A 13,629-nucleotide genomic window follows, 5' to 3' on the forward strand; every position below is an offset into this window, starting at 1 on the left:
GCCCAGCGCTTCACGCCAAACTACTTCCTAGCTTAGAGTCCAAGCAAAATCAGCATGGTGCTGTCCCTTGTTCATCAGAGTGATTTTTCTTTAAAAGAAAACAAAGGACAGGCGGAATAATAATACATTGTAGATCAGGAGCACTTTTCTCTCCCTGGGTGTGAGAACTAAGCTAAATCGGGGTTTCCCTTTAAATTTATAAACCTGCGTCCCCCTTCCACCCCCCTCCCACCCTCCCACCCACCGCCCAGCCAAGCGCGACCAGAGGCGATTTCCGGCACTGCTGTGGTGGGTTATTTTTTGTTGTTGATGTTGTTTTGCTTTATGTTTTTTCTTTTTTTGGTGTGGTTTTTCTGTATGTTTTTTGTGGTTTTTTTCTTTTTTTTAAGTATAACCTACCGGTTTTTCCCAAGACAGTAAAGTCATGCAAAGTTGCTATTCTGTTAAATAAGTTACAAAAAAAGGTACGATTTCAGGCGAGAAGAAGCTGTCGTCTGGGCCGCTCCCCGGGACAGGCACTGTACATCCATCCTCCGACTGCCTGGGCCACGTTCAGGCGGCGCCTTCCCTGGGTGGCGGCCGAGGCTCCGGGGGCCGGGGGCCGGGCCGGCCGCTCCGCTTCTCTGCCAGGCAGCTGCAGAGGGTAACGGGGCGCTCGCTTCCCCAGCCGAGGCTCTGCTGAAGGGGCTGGATCGGGTGGGCACATTAATGTGCAAATGTGTTGCCATAGGAACCCGCCCTCCCCTAGGCTTCGATGACACCGTTCAGCCACAGCCAAAATAAAATCAACTCATAAAGTAAGATAAGGAGGGGGAGGGGAGCGCGGGGAGGGAGGGAGGGACGAGGGAAGGAAAGGGGAGGACGGCTAGGGAAGGGAAGAAACGTGAGAAAAGTTAGTGACGTGAAGTCATAACGCGGGGAAGCGGGAAGGGAGGCCGGGATATCGCGGCCCGAGCCCCGGCTCGGAGAGGGCTGCGAGCGGAGGCGGGCGGGAGGGGAGAGAAATCGAGGCTGCTATTTTACACTATATTACACTGGATCTCCACGGGTCCAATGGGTTAAGTCTGTTTGCTGGCTTAGGTCGAGAGAGAAGGGGCTGAGGAGGCTCGAGGGCGCGAGAGGAGGCGGAGGAGGGAGAGTCTCAGTCATCGGATGCACCGGGGGTTCCCTCAGACGGTTTTGGCAGAATGAGGCACATCCAGAAAAAAAGTGCAAGGTCGTTGCCCGGATGGTAGTGCTACGAGAGAGCCACTGATTGCAAGCACAAGCAGGCACATCCTCTTCATGCAGTACAGCAAAGCGGCTTCCCATGCTGGTCTCCGGCGGACCGCCGACCACTGGCCACCAGGCCTGGACAAACAGTGCATGTCCTCCTTACAGGCAGGATCATGCTGGGAGACGCCCGCAAGTTGAGGGGTGGGGGACAATCCGCTGGAAGGGGCGGCTCCTGGAGCTCGCGAGTGGAGGGGAGGCTGCTCTATGTACACAGGCCGGGGAGCGGGAGGGCTGGGAGGCAGAGGGGAAGGTCGGTTGCTCTCGGGTTTCTGCTTTCAGTCTCTGTGCTTCAGTCTGAGTTACGGGGGCGGAGGAGAGCGCGGGGGTGCGGGCGCGGACGGAGCAGCTTCAGCGGACGCGGGAGGCCGGGGCCCCGCGGGGATCGCCCGGGAGAAGTGGCTCACGGGCTCCAGCGTGAGGAGGCCGGGCCCAGGCGGACTGCGCGCCCGCTCGCGGTGTCGTGACTTCCGTCGTCTTCGTCTTGGTCAGAGTCCGCCTGGATACTGACGGGTGTGGGAAGCGAATGGGAGAGGGGCTGGGAGCGGGACGGAGGGGCGGGGGTGGGCGGCAGCCAACTCAAAGCCAAACGACCACCCAAAAAAAAGTTTTTAAATAATGAACAAATCAGATCATCTTCCCCTTCCCCCACCCTGCCTCCTCCCCCCCCCCCAAAAAAAAAAAAAATCGGCCAAATAAACCAGACAACTTAAAACCAAACAAACCACACTCCGTGAAAGTGCCGGGGGAAGCGTAGGGAAAAGAGGGCCAGGGCCACCGGGTGGGGCTGGGTTTGGTTTTCCGCTGTGGACCGGGCGGTTACTCCTCGCGCAGCTGCAGGCGGTAGCGGTGGTAGCGGAGCTGGAAGAACATCTTCTCCACCAGGGAGTGCGTCATCCCCGGCAGCACGTAGTGCTCCACCACCCCCATGTGCTTGAAGCCCAGGGACTCGTAGAGCTTGTGCGCGGCCACTTTGACGGCGGTCGTCCCCAGCACCACGGACGAGTAGTTGTTGAGCACGGCAAACTCGAGGACCTTGCGGCCCAGGGCCTTGGCGATGCCCTTGCCTCGGTACCTCGAGTCCACCGACATGCGGCGCAGCTCCACCGTGTTATCGTCCTCGCTGCCCCGCGCCGCCACGATCCCCACCACGTTGCCATCCAGGACGGCCACCCAGAAGCAGGAACCTGCGGAGGAGACAGGCGTTAGGGGCCGCCCGGAAGGAGAGCGCCGGCTCCCGCCCCCCAAGTCTCAGCCCGGAGAAGCGGGGCTCGCCCATCCCGGCTCCACTGCCGGCCCTTTCCCTCCCTCACCCACAGCAGGGAGCTGATAAGAAGCCCTTCCCGCCGGGCAGAGCTCTCGGAGAGCGCCCCAAGGGGGCGAATATTGTGGAGACAAAGCTCGGCTACGCAGGTCCCCGGAGAGACAGCCTGAAGGCAGCTGGGCCCGGGGAGAGCGGCTGGGCTTGGAGTCTCAGAGAGCTGGGCCGGGATTCTGCGCCGTCCCCTTAGGCCGCTTTGCAACCCAGAGCCTCAGTGACCTCATCTGTAAAACGGATCTATTAACACCAGAGCCCCATCTCCCAGGGTTCTTCTGAGGCTCAGGTGAGGTGATCTGTGGAAAGCAATGCGCCAGTTTGGGAAAGCTACAGAAGCATCAGCCATTACCGGTACCTGCGGGCTTGGTGTTCCGCCAACAGAACCGGGAGAACTCCAGGCTTCCTCCATACCGGGCAAGCAGAAGGAGGCTTTTCACCGAGGGTTCTATTGTGGTTGTCTTAAGGCTTCTAACCGGGGGCCTGTGTGTCTCTCCCTCAAGTCCCCTTCCCCTAGGGGAAAAATAGTCCCCTCCGCCCGCATTCCTCCTCCCCAAGAAGCCCCTTCCAGGAACAGCGGGAGCTTCTCCCCAGTCACAGTCCAGGAAGACTGCAAGGAGTCAAAGGGAATACCTCAGGCCTTTCCCTCTCAAACAAAACAATAATGGCCCAGAAGGCCAGAAGGAGCAGAAGAACTAGGAAAGGGAAGCAGAGTGGAAGGCCCAAGGCCTATTCTCCTACTACCTCACCACCTTTTCACTTCTCCGGGCCTCACTTTCCTAGCTATAAAATGAAAGACCTGGACTGCAGGGGGAGAGGGGGAGGTCACTAAGGTCCTTCCTACCTCTTACTTTCCAGGTCCTAAAGCCCCTCCATTCTAACAGCCTATGTTCTTTGTTTTTTATTGAAGCTTTTTTTTTTTTATTTTCAAAACATATGCAAGGATAATTTTCAACACTGACCTGTGCAAAACCTTGTGTTCCATTTCTCCCCCCTTCCCTCCACCCCCTCCCCTAGATGGCGTGGAGTCCAATATATGTTAAACATGGTAAAAATATATAACCCCCTATGTTCTAAAATCTCCCCAGCTCTAAAAATTGCTCCCAAGCTGAGGAACAGCTCAGAAATGCAGAGTATCAGAGTCTGCCCGAGGTTGGTTTTAGCCCGGGTTCAAAGCAGATGGTATCCCTGACCCTGCTCTGTCTCTGGCCTGGTTGGAGGCAGGGCTCCCACCTGGTCTCCACCCAGAGCGCTGGAGATATGACAAGGCTTAGGACTAGTTAGTGTCTCACCCAAGGGGGCCCCCTTGGGCTCTCCCCATCCCCCTTCCAGAATGGGGCTTCATGACTACCTGTGGCTAAGCCCCTTATCACCAGCTTCACCCAGCCAGGGCAAGGTGGAGCCAGAGACTGTTCCAGTCAGTGCGACACCATCTGATTAGACAAAGAACATCCTGCAAGACAGTCAGAAAAGCGGAGAGTGCCCAGACCAGCCTCCCAAGGACCTGCCATGCTCTTCTCCTTTTTGCCTTGCCTTGGCCAGTCCCCCAGAGCCAAAGGAGAAGAAATACTTCCTCTCCCTGTACTCCCCTCAAGCTTTCCTGGGGAGTGAGCCTGTGCAGGGAACACCTCGAGATCCCCGAGACCCACTTCTTTCAGGAGGTCTCCTCTGACTTTCTCCAACCCAAAACGATCCCTCCCCTTTCCCAAAACATCCACTGCTTGGTACCATAAGTACCATGTTTATTCATTCATCCAACAGACACTTTGATTACTTGGCAAGGGTCAAAGGGGTACAAAGGGGCATAAAATGAAGCACTTGAATTAGATGATGGCTCAGAGCTTAGAGCAGAAAGACCTGAGTCCAAATATTGTCTCAAATACTTCATAGCTGTGTGACTCTAAGCGAATCACTTAGTGTTCTCATCTGTAAAATGGATGTAAAAACACCACAGAATTGTGGTAAGGATAAAATGAAATAATATCTGTAAAGTACTCTGAAAACCTTACAACACTATACAAATAGGGTTATTATTACCGTTAGTATTACTATATATGTCTTTGAAGCCTAAGCTTATGATTCCATGATCAGAGATTTGACTTACCCAAGTCCCGACTTTCTGATAGCAACTCTGCTGAAGATGATAACATACAACTGATGTTATACGGAAGGGAAAGAAAAGTGGGTAACAAACCTTGATAATCATTTAAAGTGCTTCCACTTTTCAATTATATTTTTGTTGTTGAATCATTTCAAATGTGCTCCACTTTTGATGACCCCATTTGGGATTTTCTTGACAAAGACACTAGAGTGGTTTGTCTCATCCTTCTCCAGCTCATTTTACAGATGAGGAAACTGAGGCCGACTGTGTTAAGTGGCTTGCCTAGGGTCATATAGCTACTAAGTGTCAGAGGTTGGATTTGAACTCACGAAGATGAGTTTTACTGATCCTAAGCCCAAGGCTCTATCCTGTGTACCACTCCAGTTCAAACACACTCACTCTAGGAGATGAGTGTGACACAAACAGGACAGATTTCCACCCAAGATGGCTGCCTAAATAGCAACATGTCCCTCTTCCACTATCTACCTACTCAACAAAACCCTCACATCTGCACCAGACCAAATGATGACAGAGAAATCAAATGAGAAACTATAGTTAGTAAGGAACTTCTTCCAATCCCAAATAGCACAAAAGTCAGTGAGCAGCTCAAGGAAAACTGGAAAGGGATCCTTTCCACTAAATTCAGAATTACTACCGGAAAACCACTCAGCCTGATCAGAGATGGCCAGGGGAACCTACACGGCTCTGTGTCCTGGGGCAGCAGAAGCAGAAGGTTCTCTTGAGAAAGTCTCAAGGTGACCAGAAAGCCCCCGGAAAAGGACCTCAGAAATCCCAGCAAACAGAAGCAGGCAGGAGCCAACAAGGTGCTTTCACACTCAGACAGGACTTGCCCAGGCCCAGAGTTCCCTAACACTGCCCTGAGAAAGCCCTGAACCCCAGAGATCCAGGGCAGTAGAGGTCACTGCAGTGACCCAGGGGACCCAGAACAGGACCAAACAGAGCTGATCGTTTCACTCAGAAGCCCAGCAGGAAGCAATGGACAGTATCTTAGGCTAGCCCACTTTAGAAAGTAAAGCTGGAGAGATGAGTAAATCCAAGAAAACACCACCTGGTATCAAAAATAACTGCAAATCTAAAAATCTTCCAAAAGGAGAGAGAAACTCCATAACACCTATAAACACAAACTAAAAGAAATTGATTTGGCCATTTCACAAAGCCTACCATGAACAACTGGAAGAAATGAAGCAAGAGATGTTTAAAATTAAGTAAGAGGTCTTACTTACAAGAGGTTCTTTTTGGAGGGCAGAACTGAAAAGTAAATGAGTAACTTAAAAGAGAAAGTGATAAATGGATTCCATGAAAACCAGAATAAACCAAATAGAAATCAGTGATTCTATAATTCAGCAAGAAACACTAGAAAATCTAAAGAATTTTTAAAGTAGAAGAGAATATAAAGATTATAGGGAAAAAACCAACTTGAAAAACATATCAGAGAAATAACTTTAAAATTTCTGGACTCCCTGAAAACCATGATTTTTTTTTTTTAAAAAAAAGCTTGGACACGATGGCAAAGTAAAGAATCCACTAATCGCTTCCTGAAAGGAATCCCAAAAGCAAAAGTTTCAGAAAACCCCAAATCTAGAGCTCTTACATCAAGACGAAAAATAAAAAACACTGTAAACAGCCAAAAAAGCAGCAGCTTAAGTATCAAAGTGAAAATATCAGGGATACAGCTTCCATTGTAAACGAGAGATCATGAAATATAATATTCCAAAAGGCAAAAGCCAGAGACTAATAACTAATAAGTTAATATTTATACAGCACTTACTATGTGCCAGGCACTGTGCTAAAGCTTTACAAATGTTTTCTCATTTGATCCTCAAAACAATCCCAGGAGTCAGACTCTTATGATTCTTATTTTACAGATAAGGAAACTGAGTCAAACAGAGCTCACTTGAAATGTCTGAGGTGAAACCTGGATCCAGGACTTCAGGTCTTGCATTCTGTCCACCATCCCCACTTAGCTACCAATAATAACTTAGGCTGCAAAGTTTACTACAATACAAGGGGAAATTGATCTTTTAATGGAAGTGAAGATTTCAAGTATATCTGATGATGAAAAGACCAGAGCTGAATAGGAACTTTGAAATACAAACACAAGAGTCAAGAGAAAACTGGAAAAGTAAATTTATTTTGAGCAAATGAAAGGGACTATATGATGACGATTCTGTTACCAGGAGAAGAACCAAGTGTCTCTTTAGAATTTTTATTTTTAGAATTTTATTGTTTTCAAGCTACCGTTCCCCCTTATGAGCTGTTGTTCTTTTATTAGCATGTGAGCTCCTGAGGGGAAAGACTGCCCTGCTTGCTTACATTTATGCCCCTAGTTTTTAGCATCATGTTTGGCACACAGTAAGCATTCAATAAATGCTCTCTCCATCTACAGATCTATCTACCCAAGTAGGGAACAGCAAACAGAGCACTGGGCTTGGAATCAAGAGGAATCATCTTTCTGAGTTCAAATCTGGCCTCTGACACTAGCTGGGAGTCGTTTTCAATTATGACCAAATCTTCATGACCCCATTTGGGAAGAGAGAGGAGAACGAAAGACAAAGTATCTCATGGGTGGGCTTAAAACCTTTCTCCCCATCTTTCCTGAACCTAAAGGTTCAGAGGAAGGAAGGCGAAAAGCATCAACTGGCAAAGGATCTCAAAAGTTCAATTAAAGTAGTTCATTTCACTAGAGTTATAGAGTTAGGTGCAAGTTCTAAAGTTCTAGTTCTAGTTCCTAGTTCTAAACCAACTTGCTCTGGGATATGGGACAAACCACTTCTTCCTCTCATTTCTTCTTCCATGAAATAATGATAGTGATAATTACAATAGACAATTATATAACATTTACTGTGTTTGTGTGTGTGTGTGTGTGTGTGTGTGTGTGTGTGTGATCGAAAGCAATCCCAATAGACTTTGGACAGAAAATGTGATCTGCTTCCAGAAAAAGAACTAAGACTGAAGGCAAATCAATATATTCTATGTTCACTTCTTTTTTTCTCTTTCCTTTTTTTTAATCTCTCTCGTGGTTTTTACCTTTTGCTCTGATTTTTCTCTCCCAACATGATTCATAAAGCAATGTGTATTAAAAGTAAATAAATTTTAAGATATATATGTGTATATATATTTAAGGATCTATATATTATATATGTATGTATATATTATAGCCACTGTGCTAAAAACTAAACAGTTTTCTCATTTGATCTTTACAGCAACCCTGGGGATAAGGTTATCTTCATTTTGCAAATGAAAAAACTGAGGCACACAGTGACTCGTCCAGGAGCTAGGAAGTATCTGAGTCTGGATTTGGAATTGGATATTCCTGAAACCAGGCCCACATTCTATTCACTGTACCCCCCCTCCCTGCTGAGATGATCCTCAAGATCCTCTCCAACTCCAATATGCTCTGATTTCTGGTTCCAATCCGAGCCACCTGTTTGTGGCTCTCAGCACATTCTTACTTTTGTATTGTCTCCTCCTGTTAGAATGGGAGTTTCTTCTATTTGTGTCTTCATGGAGCATAGTGTTCTGCACACAGTAAGTACCCAATAAATGCATTTTCATTCATTTATCCATCCATTCATCATCACCTCATACTATTCCTTTTCACCAACATGTCCTCCTGTTTCAGCCTTCCAGGGCTGGCCCATCTGTAAACCATCAGGAAAACACACACCTCACTGGGATGATCCTCAGCCACGCTAGCATCTGCAAGGGCTCCAGTGATGCTCCCAAAATACTGACCCCCTGGAAATCTCTCTCTAGAATGTCTCTACAGAAAGCACCCTGCCCAAGATGGGATACTGAGGTACCAGTCTGCGTGGTTCACATCGAAAGCACCCAAGGATCAGAACTGGAAGAGACCTGAGAGGGCAGTTTGTCTAACCTGTACTAGAGCAGACGGATCCTCTTGCATACCTTCAGTAACAGAAAACTCACTACTTTTCAAAGTAGTCCATTGCCTTGGTTGAATAGCTCTATCTGTTAGAAATTTCTTCATTCCATCAAGCTAAAATCTGACTTGGGCAGTTAAGTGCCCAATAAATAGAGGGACAGGCCTAGAATCAGGATGCTTACAGTGTGACCCTGGGCAAGTCACTTAATCCAGTTTGCCTTAGTTCCCTCATTTGTAAAGTGATCTAGAGAAGAAAAGAGCAAACAAGTGCAGTATCTTTAGCCCAAAGAATCAGACACAACTAAATAACTTCTCAGTTCTCCCCACTGTGGCCAGACAGAACAAATAACAGCCTCAAATCACTGAATCACACATTTTGTTAACTGAAAAGCACATCAATGGCCATCCAGGCCCAATATCACCACCATCCAAAACTCTACAAACTCATCAAGTAAATAAATGAGCTCACTAAATGCTATGTACAAATGCTCCAGTGAGATACTGTATTAAAGCACTCAGCACAGTGCCTGCACACAGTAGTCACTTCATAAATGCTCGTTCCCTCCCTTCCCCTGCAAAGCATCAGGCTAAGCACTGGGGACTCAGATCAGTCAGACAGTCTCTTCTCTCGAGGAGTTTATACCCTAACAGGACAGACAAAACATAGAGAAGCCGCCAGCAGCAAGTGTCCCAGGGTCGTCGGAATACAGCAGATGGAAAAGGCATCTTCTTTGATGACTTTTCTTGCTGATAGAGTCCTCTCCGTTCTTGATGTTGAGCCATTTGACAGTACGCAGGACTTTGATGGTAAGAACTTTCCTCTCGGGGTCCAGGAGCTGTGGTTGCAGGAACAGGGACCCGACCACAATTCCATGGGGGTTACCTCCAAGGTGATGGTGCAGAAATAAAACCAGTGGCCCAGTGGCCCTTGAGCTAAACTATCATTTGGTAGCAACTGGTCAAGAACCGATACTGGGGGCACTTCCCACAAAATGCTTCCCTCAGTGATGGCTACAAGGCAGAGTGAAAGCAAGGCTGCTGATCCAGGGAGCACAGGATTCTGAAAGTTCTCTGTCCCAGATTCTGTTCTAAGCACTTTACAAATATCGTCACATTTGGGCCTGACAACAATCCTGGGAGGCAAGTCCTGTGGTTGTATATTTAATATTTTGATATCTTTATTTTATAATCGAGGAAACTTAGGCAACTAGAACTTAAGTGACTTATCCAGCATCATACAGTTAAGTGCCTTTGAATTCCTGACTCCAAACCAGTGTTCTATCCACTGGGCCGCTGAGCTTTGACATACTCAATTTCCAGTCTCAAACCTGGCACTCCCTTCTCCCTGGAGAAGTTTCCAAGAATTCACTGTGTATGGATGTTGACCTGAGTATGAATGACCTATAGTATAGCCCAAGATCTGTCGTCCTGCTGTGTGTGTTGGTTTTGTTTTTTGTTTTTTGTTTTGCATACCACCCACGCCTGTTTCCAGGTCATTAATACAAATGGTAACTAGTCCAGGGCTCAAGGCTTCCATTGGAGAGGCTCTCCTGAGGCCTCCTGCCAAGCCCACAGTGAACAATTAACAACTACCCTTTCAGCTTGCCCATTCACCCAGTTTCAAATCCATCTTAATGCCTTACCGCCCAATCCACAAAACTCCATCTTTTCCAAAAGAATAACATGAGAGCTCTTTAAAACTTTCAGCTTTGCTGCGTCTGACTATGAGATTCCTCTGATAAGCTAGTTTAAACGACCATGTCAAAAAAAGAGAATGAATTTTAAAGACAGTCATCCTGTGCCCTTCATCTTCAGGCTAACCACCTCTGTTCCTCCCAGTATTCTTTGTCTGGCATTTTCTGCAGCCCCCTTCTCGTCCTTCTCAAACTCCCATGGACATGTTAATTTATGCTTCAGCACTTGGATGTGCCCCTATGATCTTAAGAGTTTAGGAAATCCCTTTCTCTATGCAGATGGCAGCTCATCCATGTGTTTGTTCTCATCTTCAGAGACCCATTCAGAGGCTCTCTAGCATGCCAGCAAGGGAGGCATTCTGATAGGTCAATTAGTATTACATGGAATCAGCAATATTTTCATTCAGTCTCTTTGTCATCATATATACATATATATATATATAACTAGCCCACCTCCTTTCCAGGTCATACATGTGCTTGATGATGATTTTTGCTCCAATATGTTCATGAAAATCAAAACAGATGAAGGCTGCAGCTGATTCATACCCACCAATGGATAATATATAATGCCATATAATGCCATAATCACCAGCAGTCTTGGTTCTCCTGATCTAACCTTTTCCTAATCTTCCCACCTTTAACAGGATTGAGAATACTGGGAAGCTACTTAGATTCAAAAATGGGTTCTGGCAGCAGGGAACAGCATGGACTCCCCTGGAAGCACCACAAGGCCTTCCCAAGGCAATCTGGCCCACTCTGTTCTTCCTATTGACTTCTGAGTCCCACCTTGTTCACTCTCAAGACCTGTCCAAAAGTTAGGTTTTGATGGATTAATTCAATGGTCCAATTGCATCACTCCTCCAACTGCATGAGCCACTTTGGACAATCTACTTGCTTTTCCAGTGTGGATTTATTCATTCATTTATTTAAAAATTTATCAAGTGCTTACTATAAGTCAGGTACTCTGTTAAGGGCTGGAGATACAAAAAAGAGACAAAACACTGTCCTCAAGGAGTTTACCTAACCGGGGAGATAACATGCAAAGAAATATATACAAAGAAAACTATTTACAAACTATTGTTTTTATACTATTTATAAGCAAATAGGAAATATTTAACAAAGAAAAGCACAAGAATTAAGAAAAGTTTAAAAGAGCTTCCTGTAGAGGAGTGGGACTTTAGTTGGGACTTAAAGGAGGTAAATAGTTGGAGCAGAGGAGGAAGACAACTGGAGAAAATGCCTGGAGCTGAGAGGGAACAACCAGGAGGCCAGTGTCACTAGACTGAAGCATGTGTGTGGGGAATAAGAAGCTGGAAAGGTAGGAGAGGGCCTTTGAATATCAAACACAGCATTTTCTGGAAGCACCAGAGTCATACTCGTGTTTTAGGCAGATCACCAGTGAGTGAATGGAAAATAGACTGGAGTGGGGAAAGACTTGAGGTAGCCTGACCCACCAGCAGGCTGTTGCAAGAAATAATCCACATGACAAGGGCCGAGGTCCATCTCCCCTTGAATGGTCATGGATCTCACTGGCATCCCACTTTGGTGTTTTGGGGCATTGAGCTGTCCACGAGCAGGAATCTGGGAACAATCACATCTCTATAGTAGCTGGGATCTGCAGACTAAAGTATCTCAGAGAATCCTGACAGGCAAGGCAGACTCCTCCCTCTTGGAAAGCCTTCCAGGCCTGGTTCTGTTCTGCTGGAGTCAAATGCCTTCTGGGAATCAACAGTCAACACAGCAAGATGGCAGATTTTCTATACCTTTTGACCCATCCCAAGTTTTACTTGATCCTTGTGTGAATTCTGATGGCTTGGAGTGAGTAGAATAGCATCTTTTGTGGTTTGGGCCAGAAACCCTGAGGGTCTTCCCCTCCAGACTGATTTTATTTTTTTACTATGTAAAAAAGATCATTCTTTGCCTCATTTTTCCCTAGCCTTAATCACTGAATGGGCATTGCCTTCAAACTGAGACTTGGGAAAGACCTTAGCTTAAAATGGTCGAGATCTCTCACTGCATCCACATCCAGTCACCTGGTCTATATCTGACCATTGGCCCCAGATGCTCTGGAAGGGAAATCGAGGCTGGCGACTTTGCACAGTCCTGCCCTCTTCAATCCAATTCATTTGCATGTCGTGGCATCTCCTTCCTGATGTCATGGTCCTCTTCCAGAATGAAGGGCCCCAGAGGTCAGAGGGAAAATAATGGGCTCAGAGACAGTGCCAGACTTCAAGGATGGAGGAGAGATATGAGGGAGAACATTCTAGACAGCTAGGTGGCGCAGTGGATAAAGCACCAGCCCTGAATTCAGGAGGACCCGAGTTCAAATCTGGTCTCAGACACTTAACACTTCCTAGCTGTGTGACCCTGGGCAAGTCACTTAACCCCAGCCTCAGGGAAAAAAAGAGTAATAATAAATTAAAATGAATTAAGCCAAAATCTGCCTCATTTTAACATCCACCATCATTCCTAAGTCTCCCTCTAAGCCCAAGTAGAATTCGTCAAATTCTTCTTCCATACAAGAAGAAAACAATAATAAAGTCAATACTGTGATTTTTTAGGCTAGACAGCCCCAAGCCTCATCGGACATAGTGTCCAGTCCCCCTCAGTGCCTTAGAGGCCTTTTTCTGGATGGGCTCCAGCAGGTCGATGTCCTTCTTAAAATATGGTGCCCAGAACTGAACACAATTACTCACAATGTGTTCTGCCTCATCAGCCAGGCCCAGAGAACGATGACACGGCATCTACTGCCTCTTTCTGGATACGAGACTTCTATTCATGGGAGCCCAGGACCTAACTGGTCCTTTGGTCTCAACTACATTCCACACTTGGTCCAGACCTAATTGAAAAATGGCCTCTTGCCATTTTGTTCCAGCACAGCAGAATGACCTATAATTGGCAAATAAAGAACGCTCTGGAGCCTTCAAAAGTGTCTTGCTTTTTTTTTTTTTTTGACAAAAAACAAGGCCCACAATGCACCAAATTCTTCAGAGCAGCATTTTTTACCAGAGTGAAAATTGGGGGGAGGGGAGAAATCACAGGCCAACCGATTAGGAAGTAGTTGAACAAAGTATGGTATGAGACTATCGTGGAATATCATTGTGCTCTTAGAAGTAGAGACTAGATCTGTGATTAGAATAAGAATTGCTGGGGCAGCTAGTTGGTGCAGTGGAGAGAGCACCAGCCCTGAAGTCAGGAGGACCAGAGTTCAAAACTGGTCTCAGACACTTAACACTTCCTAGGTGTGTGACCCTGGGCAAGTTATTAATCCCAATGGCCTCATGGCTAAAAAATAATGATTACCCTTTAAGGAACTTCCTCCATCCAAGGGAGGCAGCTC

General features: G+C 46.8%; 1 protein-coding gene across 1 annotated transcript in view; it reads right to left on the reverse strand.

The window, feature by feature from the left end:
- Positions 1 to 234: 234 nt before the first annotated feature.
- The window catches only part of NAT8L (N-acetyltransferase 8 like), a 48,122-nt gene continuing 34,727 nt past the window's right edge, over positions 235 to 13,629 (reverse strand). Inside the window, exon 3 of the mRNA XM_074273538.1 lies at positions 235 to 2,459. Within this exon, the coding sequence (XP_074129639.1) occupies positions 2,092 to 2,459 (368 nt within the window). The 3' untranslated portion in view covers positions 235 to 2,091. The remainder of the gene's footprint in view (positions 2,460 to 13,629) is intronic.

This window comes from Sminthopsis crassicaudata, chromosome 6, assembly GCF_048593235.1.
Source record: "Sminthopsis crassicaudata isolate SCR6 chromosome 6, ASM4859323v1, whole genome shotgun sequence".
In the NCBI taxonomy this organism is placed as follows: Eukaryota; Metazoa; Chordata; class Mammalia; order Dasyuromorphia; family Dasyuridae; genus Sminthopsis; species Sminthopsis crassicaudata.